We start from the raw sequence: 24469 nt of genomic DNA, 5'->3' as shown, positions 1-24469 counted from the left end.
TGATGATCCTGATATATAATAGAATGCAACTAACCAAAGTTCCTTTCCGCTTTTTCTCGTGTAAATATAATGTAAGGTCGGTTCGACTTAAAGGGATTTAGGTCGGCAACCCTTGTAGGAAATGTCAGACAAATGTCAAAGGGCGACATTACTCGGTCGCTCGACTTCCAGGCTCTTCAATTATTCTTCTCATTACCAGATCCAATTTGAACCGTCACGTGACCGATCTCGATTCCATCTGCCAGCGGATGGATGGATTTAAGGGATGAATCGGTCTGTTCCTGCTCAACAACGATTTCCTTCGGCCTGAGCTCGCTCCTCCAACTTTCTGTCTCCTCTCGTTCACGATTTTAAAATAGAAACGGATAGTACCCATTTCCGGACTGTGCTTCAAAACACTCATGATTTTTTTCCGTCGTGTGAAAGATCTTCCCACCTTCGGACGGTTTTACTTAAGGCGGTGAAAGTTTTTAGAACAGAAGCAGAATCTTTTCGACAAGTGTTGCGTGTGTGCTTCTAATGAGACTGACTTTAAAATATGGCTACCTGCAACGACAGAGATTGTACAATTTTCAACTTGATTAATTGGTTGATACGAACAATTTACTACGCCTGTTTCTCTTGGAAGTAGTTGAGAATTTTTAGAACACGAGGATATGGAAATGAACTAGTTTCGTTAAATGTCCAAAATCTAGAGGAGCTTGGAATAATTTTAAAACATGGTAACTCACAATGGCACTTTCAAATTTCTAAAATTAATCGATACTTTGTACGCACCTCGCCTACTTGGATCTTATTTTTTAAAAGCATTCACATTTTCGGAACACGAAACTAGAAAATTCAGATCCTTTGGAATACAATAATTTGCAATTGGCAAAGTTCTAAATTTCCATAAAAGGTACTTTATATTTTCAAACATCTTTCGTCCGGACAATTTTTATAACACCAAAAAATAGAAACGAAATCTTTTCGTCCTATATCCTACGTTTTATCGCAGTAAAAATAATTACGAAATATGATACACGATTAATTATCTTTCCAAACGTTCAAATTCAATCATCAGCATCGATAAAAGTAAATAGAGAAATTTCAATGAAATAAGGAATTTCGCAAATGCACGGATCAACAGGCAAATAGAATGGGAGAAACATCGAAATTTTGTTTCAATAAAAGTGTCGGTGGACAGGATCGCAATATCTGGAAGGGATTTTATCCGGTCGTTCGCGAGAGGGTGAGCTTTCGACGGCGTTAGGGCTGCGCTGACCATCCTCGCACGGAAAATGCATATCCCTTCACGTTCTTGGACTTTCTCACAAGAATCGGATCGTTTCACGAGCCACCTGTGGAGCGACCGACGAAAGCATTGCCCTTTCGACGCCTTATGGTGTCCCTTAGCTCGGTTTCTAGGTCGGTCCTACACCCTCGGATTTATGGGGGCGTAAAATTCAGTCGCACCGAGTGGCCCGCTATCGATTCGTACTTACCGAACTAGGTCGATCGACGAATCACCTTCGACATCGACTTACGACAAGGTTGATGGCTTTTCAGTATTATTGCTCGATTGTTTTACGATCAAGTTCTCGTTTCGTCCTTCCATATACCATTTTCAATCGTTAATCTATAAATATTTGTTGCGATATTTGCCAAACTAATTTCCTTTCTCCTCTGTACAGAGTCTAAATTAAATATATAATAAATTAAATAAGACTTGTGTCTTGCTATTAACTGGTTTTCAAAAAATGACCATTGGTCTCCGCAAAAAATTGCCACCTTCGTTAGAGAACGCTGGAGCAGCACGAATAGTGTTACAAAAATTGCAATATTTAATAAAATTATCTTAGAAACAGCTCTGTATTTACAGCACGTACACTTAATTTATCTATTATCTTTTTTTTTTATCACATTGCAACAATTATAAAATACAGAAAAAATTACACCGCCGTTCTCAGAGGGATTAAATTGAATAAAATTACCTGCGAAAATACCCGTATTTACGATAATACAGAAATATAATTTATTTATTACGTTTCTACCATCTTATCATAGTCGTGAAATGGCAATGGTACAGAAATTACACGATCGTTCTCGAAGGAATTAAAAGCTTCGTTATCAAGGTGAAATCGCTCGCCAAATATTTCAGACACGTCAGCTATATATCAGAAAGTCTACTGCGAGCAATTTTACCAAGGAATAACGTAGAAAGAACAGAGGAATTCGAATGGTCGCGTTTACTTTATCGTTCGTGTAACGCGATCCCTCGTCCGGAATAGGCCACCCTTTACTTCGAGCATTCCGAGTCCTTCGAGATGGATACGTGACCACACGCAAGGTCCTGCGAGTTGCGGAGACCTGTCGGAGGGTGGTACGCGGTCGTTTGTGGTTCAGGAGGTCGTGAGAAGGGAAACGAGGTCATCCCTTAATGTTCCTGGCATCCCCGATGTCCCCCTTGTCGTACGTGTATTTCGTTGGCTTTTTAAACCGCCCATGGTTTCCAGCCTGGACAGCCTGGACTTCGTGTTATGGGAGCCGTCAATCGAGGGAAAGAACTTTCTTCTGTAGGCAATTAGTGGGACGGCTGGTGATTTACTGTGTACAAATTCGAAAGATTAAGAAGCCTTCCTTTCATGACGTTCGATTTATAGTTTTACGTTTAACGAGAGTAAAATTTCATTTTCGGGTTGACTGGATTTGGGGAAGAGTCGGGCGGAGTTTTTCGTATGTAAATTTTATTTTCCAATGCGGATAAAATGTTTTTAGCGGTCAATTTGATTAGATTCGGTTTATTAAGCATCTTCTCGGAGAATTATTCGATTATTGAATTCTGTTTTTTTAATAAACTCGATTATGGAAAGGAATTTTTAAGAAACGGCTTAATAATTCCCTCATCGTTGCTTTTCGTTGCATCATGTCCTACGATTTGGAAAAATACGAATCTTCTCGGACGATAATTCGTGAATTAATACTACTGATAAATTGACAAAATACTTGTTATAAATCATACACCTCTAACAAGATAATCAGATAATTTATAATCGATCGAAATTACTTGTAAAATTCCGTTTGTTTCATCGTCGAACGTTTCGCTATTGTGCAAGATTTTTTATTCTGATTTTATACACTGGTAGCTGTGTTGTATTAATAACCAGTTACTCGCGTGTATTTTATGAAACATTAATTAAATCGCGCGAGATTCTTTTTTACATTAATTAAATTAACATACAGCGAAAGATATCAGTTGCTCGGTTCATTTTATCAAATCTCGCTCAATTTCCCTCAAATGAATTCTTTCGTCGCGTGATTTAAACAACCCCTTTATATTACAACTTTTCCATCCCCTATGACTGAAGTACGCGTTTTCGCCTAACAATTTATGAGCGAAAAAGATGGTTCAGGGGGTTGGATTGTTTGTCTCTGTAGAAGGCCGAGTGATGCCCAAGGTCGCAGGCTAAGCCCGCCACCCTCGTCTATGTTGTGTCTAGACGGTGCTTTTTACCCCTCGCCGTCCTCTTTGCCATCCTCGATCCTCGCTGCCCACGCCTCCACCAGTTCGCTACGTCGACTACTTTCCACACTCCACCTCGCTTCCACCAGCTCACCAACCTTCGTCCTTCGCTACGATACTCCATTTATCAATTATTGATACTCTTTACGCGGTTTTCGGTGATTGCCATTCGACGATGTTACGTCGTTCATCGATGAAAGACGATGAATCATGATCTTCTCGTCGACTTATTTTCTGGTCTTATTTTCTGTTATTTAATGTAATTGCACCTGCTGACTTTTTCTACGCGATACTCTTCTTACACGGTTCTTTGAAACGCGCAGTTCTTTTAACACGTTTTGTTCGCATTTACACGTTTGATTTAGTCGTACGCGATTACAAAAACGCACGGTAATAATTAGTTGGCTAGTTAGTATCCTACGCGGATGCTTGAAAATCGTCCTTTCTTAAGCACGTGTGTTATACGTGTTTTATTAAACAAAATGTTTTTAGCGAATGCGTTTCTGTATTTTAAATTGCCTGCTGTATAACTGGCGTCAGTTTAATACAAGTTTTATACCTCGTTCCACACCAATTTTTTCGTGACCCTTTTCACACGATTCTCTTTTTGCATGATACGCATCCAGCGTGCAAAAACAGGTTCATACGGTAGCTTAGTTTCGCAATTGCCTAGAGAAATTAGGATTCGTCGTGGGATTTGATATTGTTTTATAAATGTAACGTAGTCGATGTAGTTTTACGACCAAATAGGAAATCAGGATTCCTTGTAGTATTTCATACTATTTTGCAAATTTATCGTGATTGATATAGCTTTTGGAATCGAGCTGAGAAACGAAGAAAATAAGAAACAAGTTACGTTATTTGATTCTAGAACGAAACTACAGCGAATATACCAGTGATGGAAACAACCTGTTTTCAGACACAAAATTGTAGTCGCGACAAACTTGCTGTCGTCATGAGCGAATCATTTTTATATATTCGCAATATTTTATATATTGTGCAATAACTGTCGGGATTTATTTTTACAACTCTAGTTCGCTTGTAGGAGTCTCGGCCGCCAAGCGATTCGAACGTGTAGCTGTAAATACCAAAATCGTACGACGCGTCTACCTCTTAAAATACAACGCGATATTTAAGCTCGCAAGGTACTGGAAGCAGCATCGTAGACGATACGGAAGATTAGGAACAGAAGAATCAATTTAAACATAGTGTAGCATCGTGACTACTTTAATTAGTTTACTAATGATAAGTAGATTGAACAGGCGTTGATTAAACAGAGAATAATGTTGGCTAAACATGAACTAATCGCAGCAAATGTATAATAATCAACACAACTAAATAATTGATCAATGACTCTCATCAACGCAATGCGCACTCTGTGACATCTCAACTCTGTTGCTGTTATTAATTCGTTCTTTGTCCCTTAGCAACCCCTTGTCTTTTGTCCCAGCCTCATTACATACATGCTCAGCAACCGCTCGTTCATAATTCACACGACACCCCCCAGGCCCCTCATCAATGATACTTTCCTATCATCATCAATGATGATAGGAAAGAGAGATTACATTACGTGTACTACTAAAAATTTGCCGTCAAAAGTAAATCGAGAAATGGACACCTATTTAATAAATAAAAGAGATACGAAATGTAGAAAAATGTAAATAGAAGAATAACTTCAAATATAGAAAAAGAGGAGCACTGTCCTACGTGTGCTATTAAGAATTAAACATCAAAAGTAGGTCGACAAAGAAAACACTCATTTAAACTTCACTTATTTCAGCTTCACTTGTCTTTATAATTATTTATAATTATTTTGCCGTTACGTGGTAATGGCAAAATCCGCAATCACTTAGTTGTACACAGCCAATTGAAATTAATATTCGCATTTACAAATACATATATATGTAAGAAAACTTCAATGATATCTACTTCCACTACGCGTTCAGCTATCTTTTCCTCCGGCGGTATCTAAGTCAAGAAGAATAAATTCAAACATAGAAAAAGAAAGACATTGTGCCCTATATTCGGTGCTTTGTGCTCTATATAAACTAACATATATCTGTTTTTTCTGTCGTAGCAATGCAATCCGCACGACAAGGAGAGCGACTATTGGGGTGGCGGACGGGGCGCGAAACAAGGTTACGAGGTGAGCGAACCGCTTGCACATATTTTAGCAGAACGGCCGAAATTTTCACGGTCCCCGTGCTAATTCTACTTAGTGAAGCGCAGCACTTTCTGTTGCAGGCGAAAATGAACGCGGACCATGGCCAACTGCAGAAAGGTGAGTCGTCCTTTTGTCTTCTTTCTTTAATTGGATCTCTTAATCGGCCGTGAACGTATGCCTCGCGGCACCGGTTTAATTATGCGTGTTTCTCGTTTTTCTCTCTCCTTCTCTCTTCCTCCCTTCTACCGTTGCTCTCTTATCGGCAACGTTTCCCCCTCTCTCTTTCTTTTTCTACCTTAGAGGAAAAAATATTTTGGACATAGAATAAACGTGGACCGAGGAGCGCGCAAATATTGGCACTCAATATTCGATAGTGCGGCCATTCACGGATATTGAAATAACAGAGGTGAACGACGACACGGAGGATGGAACGTATTCCCGTTTCTTTTTTCTTTTTTTCTTTCACGTTCCGGTTTCATTCTTTTTTCTTTCGTTTCTCCCGTTTTGTTCCTTTTCGACGAATTTTGTCTCGTTCCGGTTCCAGGGTGCCAGCGCAGAACGTGTTGACTGGACCCACGCGGTTTTCACGGTGAATCGCCAATTCCAGGATATCGAAGGATTGGAAATTTGGAAACTGCTCGTGCCACCGAAATTCGCCATTTATTCGTTGGTTCGTCGTCGTGATTTTGGTGTTAGGATTCTGTGCAGTTATTAAAGTTAGGAAAATCGATTGTACGTAGTTGTCGAAGATCGTATGTGTTGTTTAGAGTGATGACTATCTTTACAAGTTATATCTTTAGATTTGTATAAGTGAAAAAAATCCTGTCTTTTTTTTTTTCGACGTTTAGATTTTGATCTTTCAGTATTTCTTAGATCTAATTAACCATTCAATGTTAATCAGATAGGCGCTACAAGACAGGCGTTCTTTATGAGGATAAAGGTACGAAGACTTTCTTCGTCGATTTCCCAATTCCACGATCTTCGTCGTTGGAAACTACCGAGTACGAAATGAATTCACCTTCTGTCAATCTTCGTCGTTGTAGACTGTGCCAAGTAATATAGCTTCTATAAATTCTATAATCCTATAGCAACTGTGATTTCAAAACGAGTAAATAAGCCGATCCGAAGCCAAGAAGGCCAAAGGAGACCATCAGAACAATCTAGAGGTACCAAATCACTCAAACTGCTATTTATTCTTCGCTTAATATACAATGTCAGACACGCCAGATGATTTCATCTTACTAAGCAGAGGTTTCTCGTTAAATAATCCAACACCGACCAGAAGACCTTTGCTTGTCTGAAGAAAAGAGAAAGAAAAAAGAGGAGGAAGGAGAGACAGGACCGAAGCTGACGCACGTTACGTGTAAACATAGTTCGTAAGGTTGGTTCGCTGTCTGAAACCGGTTGTAACTTTGCATCCGTGACGTAAGATCGTCGATTAGGATCGAAGCAGGAGCAGGACCGCTTCGGGCCAGACAAAAAACACGCGTGAACGCGAATTTATCATTCCGCCGTGTCCCCGTCCTGTTCTTTTCTTTTTTTTCTCTCTCTTTTCCCTCTTTCTTCTTTTTTTTCACCTGTTACCGGACCAGGATCTCTTGTTTCTCTGTTGGTCCTCGCTTTGGTCCTCTATGTGGTCCTCTTTCTCGGCTTCCTTCTTCCGCGTTGCAGTTTCCCTGACCTCTGTCTCGCGCTCGGTCTTCCGCAGATTCTTTTTGTAGGTCGGCACAGGAGGATTGGTATTACGAGGTTGTATAAGTGTTTTCCGATGGTTTTCTTGCGGAATAGAGAATTGGAAGAATTTTTTGTTTTCGTCGTCCTGCGCTTTTCATACTTTGAATTATTTTTCTTATTATTTTTCTTAGTACGGAGATTTGATCTTGGATCTTCAATTGGCTTTGGTACGTATGTTTGGATGTTCGTTGACGTTTTAAAAATTATTTCTGCGCATCAACGACGAATGTTTCCTACGGTTACGAAAAGTAATTTCAGAAGACGTCCGTCTAAGAAATCATATTACGTTCTGTTATTCTGAATGAATGGAAATTGAAACGATTCTTTCAATTAGTCAGGTCTTGCGCTTTCAGAATAGCTTAACCAAAATTACTTCTTTATATTCTCAGTATTAAAAAATCACAGCTTTCGAAGGAATTAAAAATTCAGATGGACTTTTGCATTCGTAAGGCGTACTTAATCCTCATTTCAATTCCCGAAATCTCCTAATCAAATTTCATTCTTCCCGGCATGAATCTTAGAAAAATATCGAAGCCTGCAAACCGGTGAAAAACTAAAATCCCCTTTCAATTTTTCAAACATCCTTACAACTAACATCTCTGTTCTCAAATTATCCGAAACTCGATCGCCCGATATTGATCGGAACTCGATCTCCGTATCGTCGATTCTAAAAAAAGAAAAAAAAAATTGAACCTTCAAAATCAATAAAAAAGTCAGGAGATAATAAAACAACGACACGAGTCTAGAGTTAGAAAGCAAATACAGCCTTTCAATTTATAAATTTTCATTTGAAAAATCTCTCGACGATGATTATTGTGGAGCAAGACTCGTTAGAATTCGCCAAGATGTAAACGAGAGAAAATGACACAGGTTTTTTCCTGATATCGAAAGAGTTGAAATCATCGATCGGCGTTTAACGAAGCGGCAGGGAACGCCGGCAATGACCTAGGCCATTCACAGGCCGTCATTTTTTCCCGGTGCTCTCCCCGAAGGGATTAAGTAATCGGTGGCTTCACTCGTAAAAGGTGAAGCACGTTTCCATAAATGTTTTTCACTGCCAATGGCACGCGCGACGTGTCGTGTAGATCGGCCATTTACGAGACGCACGTTTTCCCCACTATATTGGCCTGTTCGGACGGTGCCTCGTGTACCGATTCACTTGATAAGTGGAAAGAAACTGAGCAAAACAACGGTTACTTTTTTCTACCAGCTATTTTTTACACGTCTGTCCTCGCGTTTAGCTTATGTCCTTTATTTAATGACCGAGCGGTAAAGAATTAGTACGCCGAGGATATTTATGCGAATTCAAATTCTTGTGATCACGATCGAAACAAATTTACAAACAAAAATTCATCTCACCTGTTAAACACTAGAACGACTACTACATACATTTTATATACTTTGTGCGTTACGTGAATTTTGTGGATTTTTGCATCTTCGAATATCTCGTAATTATATAAAAATTCACAGTCTAGCAATCAGCTGTTAATTTTTTGGTTACTTTTATCTCGACACTATTGGTATACTTTTATTTGTTATTTTTAGAATAAAAAATTTAATTGTTTTTATATAGTAAACGCGTACAGTAGCGCGTAATTAGAGACATTTGTTAAGAATCAGCAGTTTCGTCACCGTCGTAATTGATTCACGTGGAGTGGGCCGAAAATTCCCAAGAGAAAGGAATGTCTGCTGGTGAATTTGGGCCATCGTCGAACGATTCTTGGGTCTGGTTTGTCCGAAATTTCAACGTCATGCGATCCGTGCATTAAGGAATAGTCCAAGGGAACGTTTACACCAACCCTCGGGGCTGATTTTCGAGTCGCACAACGAAAACTGTTGACTGGATTTCGGTTTCGAGACACGCGAGGCGATGATAATGACGGCTCGAAAGATTGAGTTATTACTTAACCCGCAATATTGTTGCCTTTCCACTCGAAATTTTGTATTACAAATCCTTTCCATTCTTCCATTTTCTATTCGCGAAAACAATACAAGAAACGATTCTCGTATTAAGAATATGTGCAGCGAATCAAATTAAACGAGTAAAAAGTGTCGAATAAAACTTGTTATAATCTTATTTTATTATAATGAAACTTATCTTCTCGAATATAATTTTCATCTACCAAGCATTTATCCGAATAAAAATTGGTCTTCGCAAACGTATAATTACAAATTGTACCAAAATTCGTAGTACGGACATAATAGCGACACTAAAAAGCAAACATAATCTAAAAAATCTCTGAAAATCAACAGGTAAGAAAATTAGTCCGCGGAAAAAAATATCACATGAAAAATGCGCAACCTTGCAATCGTAAATTGTACAATTTACCACGTAAACCATCGTGGCGCTATACGAACCAGACGTAATCTGAAAAACCTCGGAAACCGACAAACAAACAGGAGAAACGCGTGAAGAACAACAAATACGGTGCTAACGTAACGGAAGAAAAATGGAACAGAGAACGAGATGGTGGCGGTCTAATAACGAGAGACAGAGCCCACCGTCATTAAGATCGAAAGAACCGAAAAGCCGAGAGAGGTAACACGCGAGTTCTCTCGAGTCGGCTGGTTTCGTCACGATTTCCGTTTTCGAAACGTAACCGAGGCAAATGGTCGGTCTCTAATGACCGAAGCAACTTCGCCATGGTAATTCCCCTGTTACGAAGCGATTCCCGTGGACTGTCTCGATCCCATGACGCCTTGGTTCAGCTCGTTAATGGAACGGATAACGACTTTCACCTATGCGTGGTCCGAACCAGGTTGCACTGGCCTTTTATTCCTTCGACATTGGAAGCGATCGGCTTCATTTTCACGACACGATGTTCTTTGTATCGCCACAGGTGGTTAACACGATGTTTCGTGAACGAATGACGAATACGTTAAAGCGGACTGTTTCTTCGATCACCTACATATCGATCTGGAGTGGCATTCTTCTTCTTGTCGTTTCTTGGCAATTCGTTTTCCATTGCGTCATTTGGCCAGCGCGTGACTACTCGATCTTTCGTGGAAATTTTCACGTGGTATTTTTCAGAATGTTATTTCATTGTTTAAATTGTTATAAATTGTTTCGCCTAGCAGGTATCATAGAAGCTACCGTAATTTGGATAATCTTAGTATTTTGTAGTAGCTCGTCCGGAAAGCTTCTTTCGTTTTCTAAGGAAATAATGGATGCACAACATTTTCCCTTTTTATTATTTTATCAAATTACGTATTTTGTTCTATCGAGATAAAGATCACAACGTTTGATAGATTAGGCTTCATGTTTGTATAAAGAGGCGTTCTTGTAAAAGACGTGTCTGTAAAAGAAAGACACTTTTCCGACAACCAAATATATTGTATTTTGTATGCGTCTTCGAATTTTCTGTAAATTCACGAAAATCGAAGAAAAGTCGAGTAATTATCGTTAGGTATTGTTTATTTGTAAATAAGAGGTTAATAAGATATTTCGCCAGGGAATGACGAATATATTTAACAGTCTGTTTCGATCTCGTACGTGTACGTCGATCTGCCACGCTATTCTTCTTGTCGTAATTAGATGATTTATACAGTGTGTAATTATTTATTTGTCGAGTAGAATCGAGACTTGTTTGACGCGTGAAAATATTGTTTGGAAGCATAGATCGATAACGAGCATGCACAAGTTCAAAGATCTAGAAGAAAGATCACGATAATCCTAACTCGTACGGAAAAATTGAAAGTGAAAAATTCATTTTATATTTGCCACTATCCGCTTTAACTCAGGAAACTTTTTCCGATTTTTTTCAGCACTGCGTAGTGGAAAATTCGCCAATCGATAGGTCCAATTCGCCAAAGCATTGCGAAAACGTAATTTCGCAGCCAGCGATTTCGCATTTCTGCGCTTCCCTCGTTTAAACAGGCCCGCGCTAACGACGATAAGTGTGGAAGTTACGCCTGGAGCAAAGAATCGACGAATTTCGTCCCGCGAAAGCCAACCTCGATCGAATTTACGATGATCCACGTAACAAGATGGACATCTCTCGCTTTCGTTTCCGTTCGAGATTCGTAAATGAACGCAAACAGCCAGCTGTTTTACAGTCGAATGACTTGCATTCGTCGTAAATCTGATTTTTTTCTCTCGGTTTAATCCACCTGGCTCCTTTTAAGAGACTGAATCGAATCGAGAGTCATTATGAAACGCAACTTTATGATTCGCGCAATGTTGAAGTTACTGAAAAAGGTATACAGGTTGCAGTTAATTTTATTGATTAGGTTGATAATGTTATTTGGTTTGGCTGGACTGTGTAACATTATGCAGAGTTTACAATTCTTATGCGCGTAATTAAGGAAAGAAAAATCTACCTTAGAATTGTTAAATATATCACGAAGAGTATACTTTGGATATTTCTCACGCGCATTCTGCGCATTCTTGCGTCTTAATATTTTCTATAAATGCATAATTCAAGAGAATTGTCACAGTTAGGATTACGTTTGTCGTAATAATTCTCGAGCAAATCATAAGAATACAAATTACAATCTTTCGAACTTTGTGGAAAATTTCTAAATTAGCGAAGCGTCTGCGAGTCGAGCTTTCACGATCACCATCTTCTGAGAGATACAACACTCTATCACGTAGGCAACTTAATCGGCGAATAATTGATCAGAAACAAATATTTCAAAGAATCGTATCAGGAAGTCGCTAATTAATTGAATGTAATTAGAAACAATCGTGATACAATTTAGTTTAAACCGATTATACGAACGATCAATGTCTTATTGATGCTCGATAATTAAGTGTAATGCTTCCACTGATTACGTTTGCGTCGTAATGTTGAACGCGACCAGCCTGGAAATCCTCAAGAACAGGACAAGAAGAAAGAAAAAGTCAGTGTGGTAGGCGATAATTCTTAAAAATCTTCCAATTAGCGCCTATGTACGAGACAATGGCGTCGAAACGGCACTTGGAAATCGTTCTTGATATCTGTCGTCTGGCGCGAAGAGTGGAAGTAAAGGAAGTGTAGAGCGAATTTAAGTCTGGAAGGGCTCGTTTCCGCGGATATGTTTCTGTAAAGCGACGTGTAAATCGAGTCGTTGCTCATCGACGAGCTGCCGCTACGTCGTGATATAAAATCCAGCAACGACGTCGTAAAACTCGAAGGCTGGGCGGTAAAATCTCTGGAAAAGCCATCAAACTGAAGCAACAGAGGGGGAGAAAAACTGGAGTTTTAAGGGAAGAGAGGGAGAGACCCGTAAAAACACCTGAACTACCGATCAGCCGAGCCAGACGATCGCCAGACGGTCTGTCTACTCGAGGAAAAAACATTCCCTCGCTTCCTTAACCCCGAGAAATTCCGCTAGTAAAGAAAAAAATGAATGTCTTCTGGCTGCAAACGGATGGATTCTCGATTTCTCCTCCGCGTTACCCTGTTTCAATTTTCCTCTTGTCGCTTCGTTTTGCTGACGAATCGCTGGCAGCGATCGATTTTATTAAGCGATTATTCTGTTTTCATTCAGTTCTCCCTGTAAGTTGGCTAGTCAATTTTTAATACAGATGGAAGTTTTCGGGCTAACAGAAAGACACTATGGTTCCATAGATGAGGAATTTTTCGGATACAGTTTTATCGAGCGATGTTTAACTTGTCATTCAGTTTGTCAATATTTTAAAAACGTAATTAAGCTCTTTATTAAGAGATCTCCCGTCTGTTTACGTGCCGTTTTATTTCTGTCAGGAATAAAGCGTATCATATTTATTTGAAAAATTTCAATCGAACTGATTTAAATTGATTTCCTGGATATTATTATACGATATGCTTCAAATAGTTTCCAAAATTATATCGCATCTTCTCGTCGATCTTCTCCTTTCGAATCGACTCTCTATTTCGCTCCGCGATAAGAAACAGCTAGAAAATGTTCGAAAATCAAAATTTAGGTTTCTTATGTAAAAGAAACTAAAAATCTATTGTACTATCCTTCAAGAAATCACCGATATTCCTAATTGTATATTCGCAATTTCCATATATATCGCATCTATAGGGCTATCGATCCTCTTGAAAATCTTGAGAATTCTGCCCCTCGGAATCCAAATTTCAACGTACAGCGAAACACTGAAACTTGTGTAACGTCCGTCACAGACAAAGTTGAAGCATCAGCAACGAAAAAGCATAGCGAATCGGCGAGATTCGTCGCGTAAACGTCGCAACGTCGAGAAACGCGACTGGCTATCGAAAGAAAGCAGAGTCAAGATTTTCCTATCTATGGAGATTTAAATGGCGGCAGCGAGACCTCTTCCGGGGGAATTTCATTGGCGTCCCAGAATTCGAACGAGGAAAAAGGAACAAGAGTCGCGTCAGCCACTCCGTGTAATGAAAAACCTTTAGAAATACCAAAGAAGTCGTGGTCGCTTCTTCGCTCTTCCCCTTCGCCGACGTTCCATTCCTCCACAAGCTTTCGAATTCTCTGTCGCGTTGGTACAGCAAGAAAAATATTTTTTAACGACCGCCACGAGAACGATTTCTTAACGATCTCGGCCTACGTATATGCAGATGCCCTCGAGGTGATCGGCTAACTGGTCTAATAGTTGCTCGATGACATAACGGCCTTGCCAAATGTGCATCTGATTTTTAATTCCGTCTCGGGACCTTTCCAGCTCCCCGGACAATAGTCGCCTCGGGCGTACGCTCATCGACTAAAACGTCTTGTTAAAACGAGAAACAGTCGCGTCGCGGATCGCCACTAGCTCCTTTTGCTGCTGGACGAGATCGTAGCGTAGGAAGACGTTCGTTCTCTCTGTTGTCTTTTGCAGCTTTGGAATTTCTTTGTTTTTTCCTTTCTTATTTTTTATCTTCTTTGTTTCTTTCATGTTGAAATTGTGAAAATTTGTAATTTTCTGCTGCGCATAATTCGTTGGAACTTTCGATTTAAATTCTTTGATTTATAATAAACGAAATTATTATCACGAAATAAGATCTTCGATTTATATCGTGGAAGTTTTGAGTTTCTCGTTATTTTAATCCGTGGAACTTTGGATCTTTGGAAAGCCTAGTCGAAAGTTTGCAAAAAGTTAATCGCCAACGATAGGAGCTGAAAGTTATTTACATTCGCAGGCACTTCGAAAGACACTTTTGATTCCTTCGTTCGTACTTCGAAGAGCATAATACTCATTGCACGGGACTCTGAGTCTTTTATCATCGTATCGCTTCAAATCTTAGTGATATTGATAGATTTCACGCTGAAGAAGAATTTCATTAAGAGTTTGAAGGAATAGTTTGCGATGGATAGACGTCAAAATTAATCGAACGACGTTCTCAAGCAGCTTAAAGCCGTTTATCACGTTGTGACAAATGTGGACATTTTTTAGAAGAATAACTGATATTAAATGCACAGTCTTCTTTCAAGTATTCCAAGACACAAGGCCCAGTTTGAAAAATCAAGTAAACGGATAATTAAATTCAAACAGCACCGAGGGAGATATCTAATTGAATTTCTCGGCGTGTCACGGATTTATCGTAAGGTCCGCTCGATTCTTCGAAATCTCGGTTTCCGCACGTACGAACCTGCGATCGTAGCTCGTCCCGATCTAAATTTTATATTACTCGGTGTTGTGCGCACACAGACTCTTCCATGGTGCACCTCGTTGAGCATCGAATGAGATCGATCGCTGTTCCCCGCTACCGCTAACATTTTGCTGCCAGTCGTTTGCATAATTCAAGCCAGTTAATTCTTGAACTTGAACGAGCTATCGGTTGCAAAAAATTATAATCCGTCGGAATGGCAAAAATGAGGAATTTATGTAATTGGATGTACGAAGAGATATAAAAATAAAAATAAAAGTAGTAAATATTCGAGTGGAAAGACGAAAAACGTAAAAATTCTATTATATTTATCCCTCTTTATTCTGCGAAATGTTTCCAAGGTTATAACGCGTCGTTCTATCAATTTTCTTCTTCCGAATCGAAGATCACAGATTTCGACGAACTCGAATATCTTTGTATATCTTTGAACGATTGAAACAACTATTTTTGGAAGTTATAAGTAGGTTTTAAGGAAACATCAAAATCGCGATTATAGATCGTCTGAATATTGAGCGAATGTAAATTAGAATTAGATACGGTGACGCTATCGGATCTTTTAATAGTTGATTTCTCGTTTCCTCCTTTTACTGAATTCCACCGTACGAGATATTATAGTAAATGGAGATTTTGAAATCGCCGTCGATTATAAATAGCGATTTCCTTGTTTTCGCTAGATTCTAAATCGTAGAATCAAATGATAGTTATTCGAAGTCTTAATGCTGATATTATCGTTAATATTATTAATAGACAGATTCATATTTTAGGGGAATTAATAACACGAATATCGAGATTCTAAGAATCTTCATCTGCTTAAAAATTAACATTGCGAGTAAATCTGAATTTGACATGTTAATATGTAACGCGAATCTAATATGCATGTAACGAATGCCAATATCACTCGCAAATATTTTCCGCGTCGAAGATCGATCAACGCTTTAAGCAAAGCTTTTATTCCATTTACCTGCACTTCCTTTTTTACTTACTTGTTTATTTATAGCTTAGCGTCACATCTCGTGGTGAAATATTATCAACCAGAAATGCACGCTTGTTAGAAATATATAAATATTCAAGTAATATTTGCAGTATAGTATTCTACTAAAAACATATAAATATTCAAATATAGTATTTTCTCAATTTAATACAGTTACCTTATTGACAAATTTTACTTAGTTACTAATTAATAAATAATCCTCTAATTAATAAATAATCAGTTAATTATTAGTATTATTTAGCGAATTAGTAGAGTTTCAATAGGCGATTTCAAAGGATTTATTTCTCCCAGGAAACTTAAAATTTATTTTACATTGTGTTCTATTAGTTACAAGCGTATTGTGCATATTACTTTTCAAATTTTTATTTTCCATCGTTGTTGCATCTTCTTCTTTCTGTTTCTTTATCACGAATTCTTTATCAGGCGCCAAATAACGTCCGAGTGACCTATCGCAAGTTTCGGCTATTTGCTCCTTCACCACGTTAGATAAATATATTCTCGACGCGTTCTATTTTTCATTCCGCTACTTCGCAACATTTTTCTTCCTTTTCTTTTTCTTCTTTAAATGACCGCGGGCCTTCCGTGTTTCTATTAATCGAAGCAAAAAGGCATACGGTGCATCGCGAGACAGTGAAACCAATCGAAAGCGCAGAGAGACAGGATCCTTGATCCTTCCGACTCGATGACGTCACGATCGCTCTCGACGACTCGCAATCGAATATTCATGAGTGTCGAGGAGACAAGCACAGGCCACGGCGTCGTGTTCGCGGCTGTTACGACAGAGATCTTAATGGCCCGAATCAGAATCGTAATGATAACAGCGTGCCTCTTTATCGCCCGACCCTTTCACCCGTCGCTTTCATTCTTCGATCGTACGAACAGCACGATTTTTCGTTCATTTTTCCCTATCATTTTCAAACACTTTTTCTTCTCTTTACTAGTCACAGTTTATATCCATCTAGCAGGAATTATATTGCTAGAAATGTCAACATTTTTTCCACCTGTTCTTAAACATTCTTTCCGCTTTTCGTTACTCGCGATTTATATCTATTTCTATATGTAGTTGTATACGTATTTATAGTCGTATGTCGTATTATCTATGTACGTATACATGTAGGAAAAAATTATTTTTCTAGGAATTATCATGCCGTTGATATTTTTGCAATTTCATTTGTATTTTATGTATTTATTTGTCTTGTGAAATTGGCCAGCTAAAATTGAGATATTGAAACTCGTTCTGACGAGAATTGTTTCCCTACGAATATCAACGATTTTCTTTTTCCAGTTTACACTGCAGCTTTTCCATCTAAAGAACAGAGACGTTGAAATTAAAGAAATAGAATTTTTACTTTTTTCCAGAAATATAAATGTAGCAAAGGGTTATTTCCTCGCGAATCTCAACTTCTTCTCCGAATTGAAATTCCTCTATTTAGACGTTTGAATTTTATCGAAACATTGGATTCTTTTTTAATCTGAATCGAAATTGTTCAATAAGAATTGGCAAATCAGAGTGAAATAATCGGAACTTTTATTTCTTTCTATCTCCACTATTGATATTTCGTAACGCGGCAATTTTTTTTTTTCTTTCTTCCAATGCATTCGCGTTTGACAAGTGGAATAATTTATACCGTGAAATATTTTACGCCGCGTGATTTTCACGATATATAATTAATTCTCTGCATAGAATACATTTGGAACTTACGACTACGCTTCAAGCTCGTCGAAACTTCGTCTCGAAAGATTTTCTGCCTTCGAACGGGGAAAAATTATTCGATCCGTTGCACGGAATATTTTCATTTTAAATCGATTTGCAAAAGCCTTGATCGTTCGCCGTTTAAAATAATTACCATTTAAGTAATCGTTTAAAATAATTATCGTTCGAGTAATCGTTTAAAATAATTATCATTCGAGTAGTCGTTTTAAAATAGCAATATCTTACTAATTGCTACGAAACAGAGGAATTTAGAAACTATGAAGAGGAGAAAGAATCGTTGGATGGCGAGAGGAACGGTCGAAATTCCTCGACGAAAGAGGCAGAGGCTAGTCGAATTCCGGCTCGTTTCGACGCAGCTGGTAAACAATTATAAACATGTGTCACAATGGAGACAATTGGCGCGCTCCCACGACCATTAGTCCCGTTTCCCGCGAGCTTAAGTTCCGCAAAAGAGAGCCTCTTTTCGCGTTGAATTTTTATTTAGTGAAATTTTTACTTTCATTCGTCCATTCAGGCGCCAATCCTCGACTTTCACCGATTCTTTCTATTGCAACGAACTATTATAAGCTTCTACTTAAAATCAAAATTAATCGAGTAAGTGGCAGATGAAAGAAAGTTTATAAAATAAAAGATAGAAAAAAGGTACCATAATTTTACAAACCGGATTCTATATTCGGTAAAATCAACGAATAAACATAATGTGTAGCATAGAATCGATGACTGTTGTCCATATGGCAAACATTTAATAAGAAAATGATCAAAATTCACGGTGTATCGATTCCAAAATCGAAATTTCTCTTTTTTCATCGTCGTATGTCTTCCAATCTTTTTTATCCTTTACAATAGAACGTCATTCAACTACAAAAATTCCACTACCGTTTTATACCGAACTACAGCGACAAGACTACAATTCGTCGGAGCAGGTGTATTTCTATCATTAACAATTGACGAAAAAGGACTTGTTCCCACTGTCGAAAGAACACTCAGCCCCAAAAGAACTAATTAAGTTACACAATCGATACAAGGTTGCCTGATTAAGAATCACCTTCGCTTTTAATTATACGAATTATACGATTTGTCCGAAGATCAGTCGTAATTTAAGATTTAATGCCTGGTTGTCGAAATTGTTCCAAGGTAATGGCAACGTGATTTCGTTATTAATTCCCTGTGTTTCTTTTTCTTTTTTTTTTTTTTTTCTTTTTTTTCGCATGGTATAAGATGTAGTATAATATATATATATACACAAGGCAATCTCACGCTCTCGCAATTATGTCTTTTCGCATTGTCTCGCGGTTGCTCGAGGTCGCCGTTCGTTGGAAGCTTCCGGTGCCCGCGACAGATTTTTCGGTTTTCCGGCGACGATTGTCTCCGCTCGTTCCCTCATTACATTTGTCTCGTTGTTTGGTTAAATACTTGATTACAGTTAGAATCGCGCCACACGTAGGCAACTTGGCCAATCTTTACGAAGTTTCTACCGTCTTGGCAATCCATGTTACGGTTGCTCAACGATAATTACCGTAAATTATCGTTGCCATATAAAATGATAATCATAATCGAATATCATATTTCTCTTTGCTTTTTCTTTTTCAATTTACGAATTGGATCGGCAACTAAGTGATTGCGGATTTTGCCATTAGGTGGTATTGACGAAACCCGCAATCACTTAGTTGCCAACACAATAGAGTATACAATGGACGACAAATGACGATTTCTCGACGCAAGAACATATCAGAAAGGTAGAATCAAATTGTCCAGTGTTTTTAGAGTGACAAGTTGCGGTTGGTTGAATGACCGGGAGAGTTTGGAAGGAAATACTTTCGTACAGGGCTTATGTCGTTTTTGGTGATTATCTTTGAACATCTGAGAGGATTCGTACAGAATTGATGGAACGCTTCTTTCGCTTATGCATTTTCAAGTCTGAAAACTCATTTCAACACATGAAAGTCATTGCACAGGGGAAGACAATGGTCGTTATGACGTCGTTTGATGAACCGTATCTTGTGCACGCTGAGGGTCCACTGAAAAAATCGTATGTAGTGCTTTGAATTGACTTTTTCGCAGAAGATCATCTGCTTTTGCATGACAAATCTTCTTATTCCGTTATCTGCAAATAGAATCTTATTTAGTATTTCTCCCATAAAAAAAAACATCTTCAGAAAATATTAACATATTCTATTCTTGTAACACGTTTCTCAATAAACAATCGATGTTTCCTAGAATCGTTTTGCATAAACGATTACCCGTTAATTGTGAAAAATACTTCTAACTTATCGTTTCATTCTTCGAGAATTTGGAGATGCAACGAATTTATAAGTAAAGATGGAAGTTGAGAGAAACGCCGCGATTATTGCAGTGGTTCCGCGTATATATCGCGCTAAGGCGAAGAGGATAAATAAAAGAAGAACGCGGAGTTGGCTGGAGTTGAACGGAGAAAAAGGAGCGATTCGTTCGAACGGCTTGGTGAATGAAATCGTAACAAAAGGGGGAGGCGTGCTGAAGAGGAGGAAAAGAAAAAGGAGGAAAAAGCAAGCGTTTTTCACGCGAGCAGGCGCCGAAACCATAATACCATTGAAGTTGTTGGTGGCGTAGAATGCCTCGTGCCGCCTGACGTCACCCCTCATTAATGATCTCAGTGATGATGAAAATACGCGGCGAAATTAACGCTCGTTGTAAACAGTGCGACGCTTTTTCGCGCGTACGCCTTTCGAACGAGCAACGAGTTACGATCGAAAGATCGATCTTTCACAATTTATTCTTAAACGGTGATACGAGTCGAACACACGGATGAAAATTCATTTCGAAGTTAGACAGTTCGTTTAATTCGCTTTTACGCTCAGAACTTTTACAGTTTTTACAGCTCTTAAACAGTTAGGCGATTCCAGACATAATTGAAAATTCAGTTTGAATTGTTGCGGTTCGCTCGGTTTATTTTTAGATTCACAACTTTTACTTTCCGCAACTTTCATTTTCTTAGGTAGCTGTGCGATTCGAACTACAGATGAAAATTCATTTCGAACTTGTACAGTGCCATTAGCTCGCTTGTACGCTCGCTACTTTTACGGTTCGCTGTTAAACAGTTATGCAATTCGAAATGTAAATGAAAATAAAATAAATTGCAGAATGTAGAGTTTGGATTACGAAGTTTGCAACCGGACTGCAGATATCTATGCATATTTGTATTTTTACGGATACGATTAGAGAAATGCAGTTTAAGTGGAGATTCGTTTCATACGTTAGATACAACCAGTAGATTAAAAGTAGCAATTTTACATTTTAGAATACGAATGCAAGCTATTGAAATTATATGACAATCTAACGTTCGTGAAATTATAAAATTAATAGAATTAATCGACATTAAAATTATCAACGAAGAAACGAAGACTTCTGCATTGTGATTAAATTTTCTATTAATGTATGAACAGCTGTTAGGCTTATCCAGCATTCGAAACAGGATTTATGGATCTTAAATTAGCGAAGGTCGCTTCTACATAAATCAACGGAATTACTTGGCTTTTGTCTGAAAGTTCAGCGAGTTTTGTCATCGAGAAATCGGGTTCGTAGCTCATTTCCGAAAATATATAGAGAAATAAGAAGGCAAGCAAGCAGCCATGACGTAGAAGAAAGGAGCGGGCGGATAATAAATTGGCCGGGAGTGGTAGCGTGATTTTCGAAAAATGTTGATCGTCCTCGAAATTTGCCTCGTAAACAACTGCGAGATGAATCTGCATCCTGTATCGACGGCTAAGTAGAATAAAAAGAGGAATATTGTTCTCGAGACGGCAGTAAAAAAGAAAAAAAAAAAGGAGGAGTTCTGAAAGAGGTAATGTATCTTGTTCCTAGTCGGCTGGATTGCTTTGCGTTTCTAAACTTAGCAGAGTCGGCTTTTATTCCCATTTCGCGTCACATTATCGTGTTCCATTCAGCGAGTATAAAGAGCCACCTCTCGACTTCTGCTTTACGACGATCTCTCCTATGTAAACGGAAAATTTTTCTGATAAATTCATCGCAGGAATTCTACTCCGTTCGAATATAACGTAGAAATGATTAATCATTCTTTTCTTTTCATTCTTTTTCTCTTATTTTGATCAAAATATTCTGCATGTATGTGAAGTTCAAGATCTTCGATACGTAAATGTTAAAGCTGTTTAAAGAAATGTTATTAACGACTCGGACATTTTTTACTTGTACTATGTACAGGTTAAAGATCTTATGCAATTTTCCGAGAAGCATATCATTTCAGCAACCTTAGTCTACTTGCTACCGATGATCTCTTGATCCTTCTCTGTTAGAGTCTTCTTGTGCTGTACATGCAACCAGGTTAATATCATTCCGATATTTCTACGATATACTTGTCTCTATCGTTCCTCTCGCGCTAACGTGAAATTGAGCCAATTAGTCGTTTGAAAAAAGAAAGAAAGAAACAGAAGATAGAACAAAAATGGTAGCACTCAACGGCTACCGAGTTAATTCCTCTTAAGGAGAGAAAACGATCAAATCTTTCCAACAATTAACAATTAATCCGACAATTGCTTAATTTTAAGCAGTGAGTGGTATCTAATTCTTCGGAAATCAACCGATATCTCATAGATACGCGCATCAAGTTGTTCATGGAGGCTAAAAAATTGTCTCAATCTTCATCGTCAACAAAACGATTAATCAAAGAGAGGAACACGTCGTGTATTTAACATTTGAACTGGAAGTCTGGTGCTAAAATTATCTTATCGAAGAAATTGACGCAAGTAAAAGAAGTCGTTCGAATCGTCGTACGAATTGTTGATTCTTATCGGCTGCAATATGTAACGCGTAACGCGTCAAAATCGAAGGAAAGATCGGTCCAGGTACGTTTTCGACGTTCTTCCAGGTTTAATAGGTGGATAAGCAGCGATAGATCATGGTCGAATTGCAATGAAGCGGAACGACGTAGAAAAATGTCGCACTTGCTGCAGCTTTCCGCCGTATTGCGATATTCCGTGCGATAATTGCCGGTCGAAGGAGAACCTGCCGCCGTCCCCCGTCGACCGAGCAAAGCGAGAAAGACGATCGGGGCTCACGGTGCACGAGATCGCGTATGCAAATGATAATTATCGAGTTCAAGCACGCTGGAAAGATCAATTAATTGTGCCGCGAGGAGAACGTTACGTATAGTCGCCAGGAGAACCGATTCGACGTCTGTTTTCAAAGGAAAAGAAATGTTGTATCACGTGGACGTTGACTAACCCTTTGTACTTAACACGCGCCATTATATTTCACGATGCTGATTATACGACAATTGTTTCTCGTATATATATATTTTCTTTTGATAAGAGGCGAGTAAAAGCAAGAAAGATACCGTAGAGATAAATCTATGGAATAGGTTGATTTTTAGTACGAGAATAAACGTACGACGTATGAAATATGTTCGTGAAATAAAATATGACAATTGTTCCGTATAGAGTTTGCTTTGATGAAAGATGGCAAAGATAAGGACACCGTGGAAACGAATATACAGGGAAGGTTGATTTTTGTTAGGAAAATAAATTTGCATAATTATCGTATTGATCTTTAGAAGAATGATCTTTCGAAATGCCAAAGACTAGTATAACTCTCTCGTGGGTTTTTTCCTTATTTGTCTTAGGTGCAGCATATTGTGTAGCATTTAAGCTATAGATTAATTCTAGAAGCTTAATCCCGCTGTTGAAAAACCAATCGAAGGTATAGTCGAAGGTACAGCGTTTCAATGTAGCGAATAATTTATCAACATGATTAATATATTCAAACCAATTATAGGATTACTACTATGAATAATTTTGTCGTATTAATCAAGCGAACAGAGAGGCTTGATGGATTGACATATTATTCTCGTGATAATATAAATTGACTTTTAAAAAACGAGTAAAAAGAGATATACAAGTACAAGAGTAATGGGTCTAAAAATCAAAGTTGTAATACGTCTCTATATATAGCGCACATCTATATCACGTTATTATAACGTCGCAGCTCGTGATAGTGTTAACGTGATTCATAACCATCGAATATCATCTGCAAGCAAAATACAAAAAAAAAAAAAAAAAGACACTTCGTATGCACCAATCAGGTGAAGGAAAAACCGCATACATATACATCGTACAATTGGCGACTACCTTTCCTTCTCAATAAATAGCTCTTAGACGAGCGCAATCGAAATGCAAATAGGAACGGAATTGAATTTCTGTATGCAGAATCTATAACACCTTAAAGGCCCGTGTGTTCTTTGGTCACGGGTTAAAGTATCGCGGCTGCATATGCACGAGCAATTACACGTGCATGAACCAGCCAATTACCAGTTAAACGCGACGGTAATAGCCAGGCGATAAAAATGTACGGAGAAACGTGATTTGCAAAAATTTCTGCACAGAGCGCTGACGCGATTTAACACTAAGATTAATTGGCTTCTCTTGCTCGTGTCATTGCTATTGATACCGTGCGGTTCTCTCTGTTAATTTGTTTCTCAAACGGATAGTACATAGACAATGAGAACTACGTGGGGAGAAAAATTATTTTCCTCGCGACGTGTAGCATGTTTCACGTCAAAGTTTCCAGTTTCAAGTATCGCAAGCTGTGAATTTTTCGTGTATTCGTGCCACAGGGAATTGGAATTTCCTATCGAATTTATATTTATATTTTTATGTGACGTACAATGTATTTATTTGTAATGGAGCAAGTTGAGAAGATTTCTGTGATGCTTTAGGTTCGATTAATTTTGCTGTAAGCCTCCTCTTGGTTATTTTGCTTCGGAACGAATTTGAAACGGATTTGATAGTACTTTGCGAGGTTGAAAATAATACTTGCGTAAAAATATAAGAAATTAGCGTTGAGA

The 24469-nt window shown here is 38.4% G+C and overlaps 1 protein-coding gene across 4 annotated transcripts in view; it reads left to right on the top strand.

The window, feature by feature from the left end:
- Positions 1–24469, top strand: part of LOC122574600 (zinc finger protein rotund-like) — a 244176-nt gene that overhangs the window by 123869 nt on the left and 95838 nt on the right. For 2 of the 4 annotated variants that reach the window (XM_043742334.1, XM_043742332.1), the window contains exons 3-4: positions 5580–5648; positions 5747–5783. In XM_043742334.1, the coding sequence (XP_043598269.1) occupies positions 5580–5648; positions 5747–5783 (106 nt within the window). Of the gene's footprint in view, positions 1–5579; positions 5649–5731; positions 5784–24469 lie in introns of all 4 variants that reach the window. The other 2 variants (XM_043742333.1, XM_043742331.1) reach the window with 1 other exon arrangement.

Source organism: Bombus pyrosoma, linkage group LG14 (assembly GCF_014825855.1).
Source record: "Bombus pyrosoma isolate SC7728 linkage group LG14, ASM1482585v1, whole genome shotgun sequence".
Classification (NCBI taxonomy): domain Eukaryota; kingdom Metazoa; phylum Arthropoda; class Insecta; order Hymenoptera; family Apidae; genus Bombus; species Bombus pyrosoma.
Note: the sequence above shows the minus strand (reverse complement) of the source record. Positions and strands in the feature narration are given on the sequence as shown.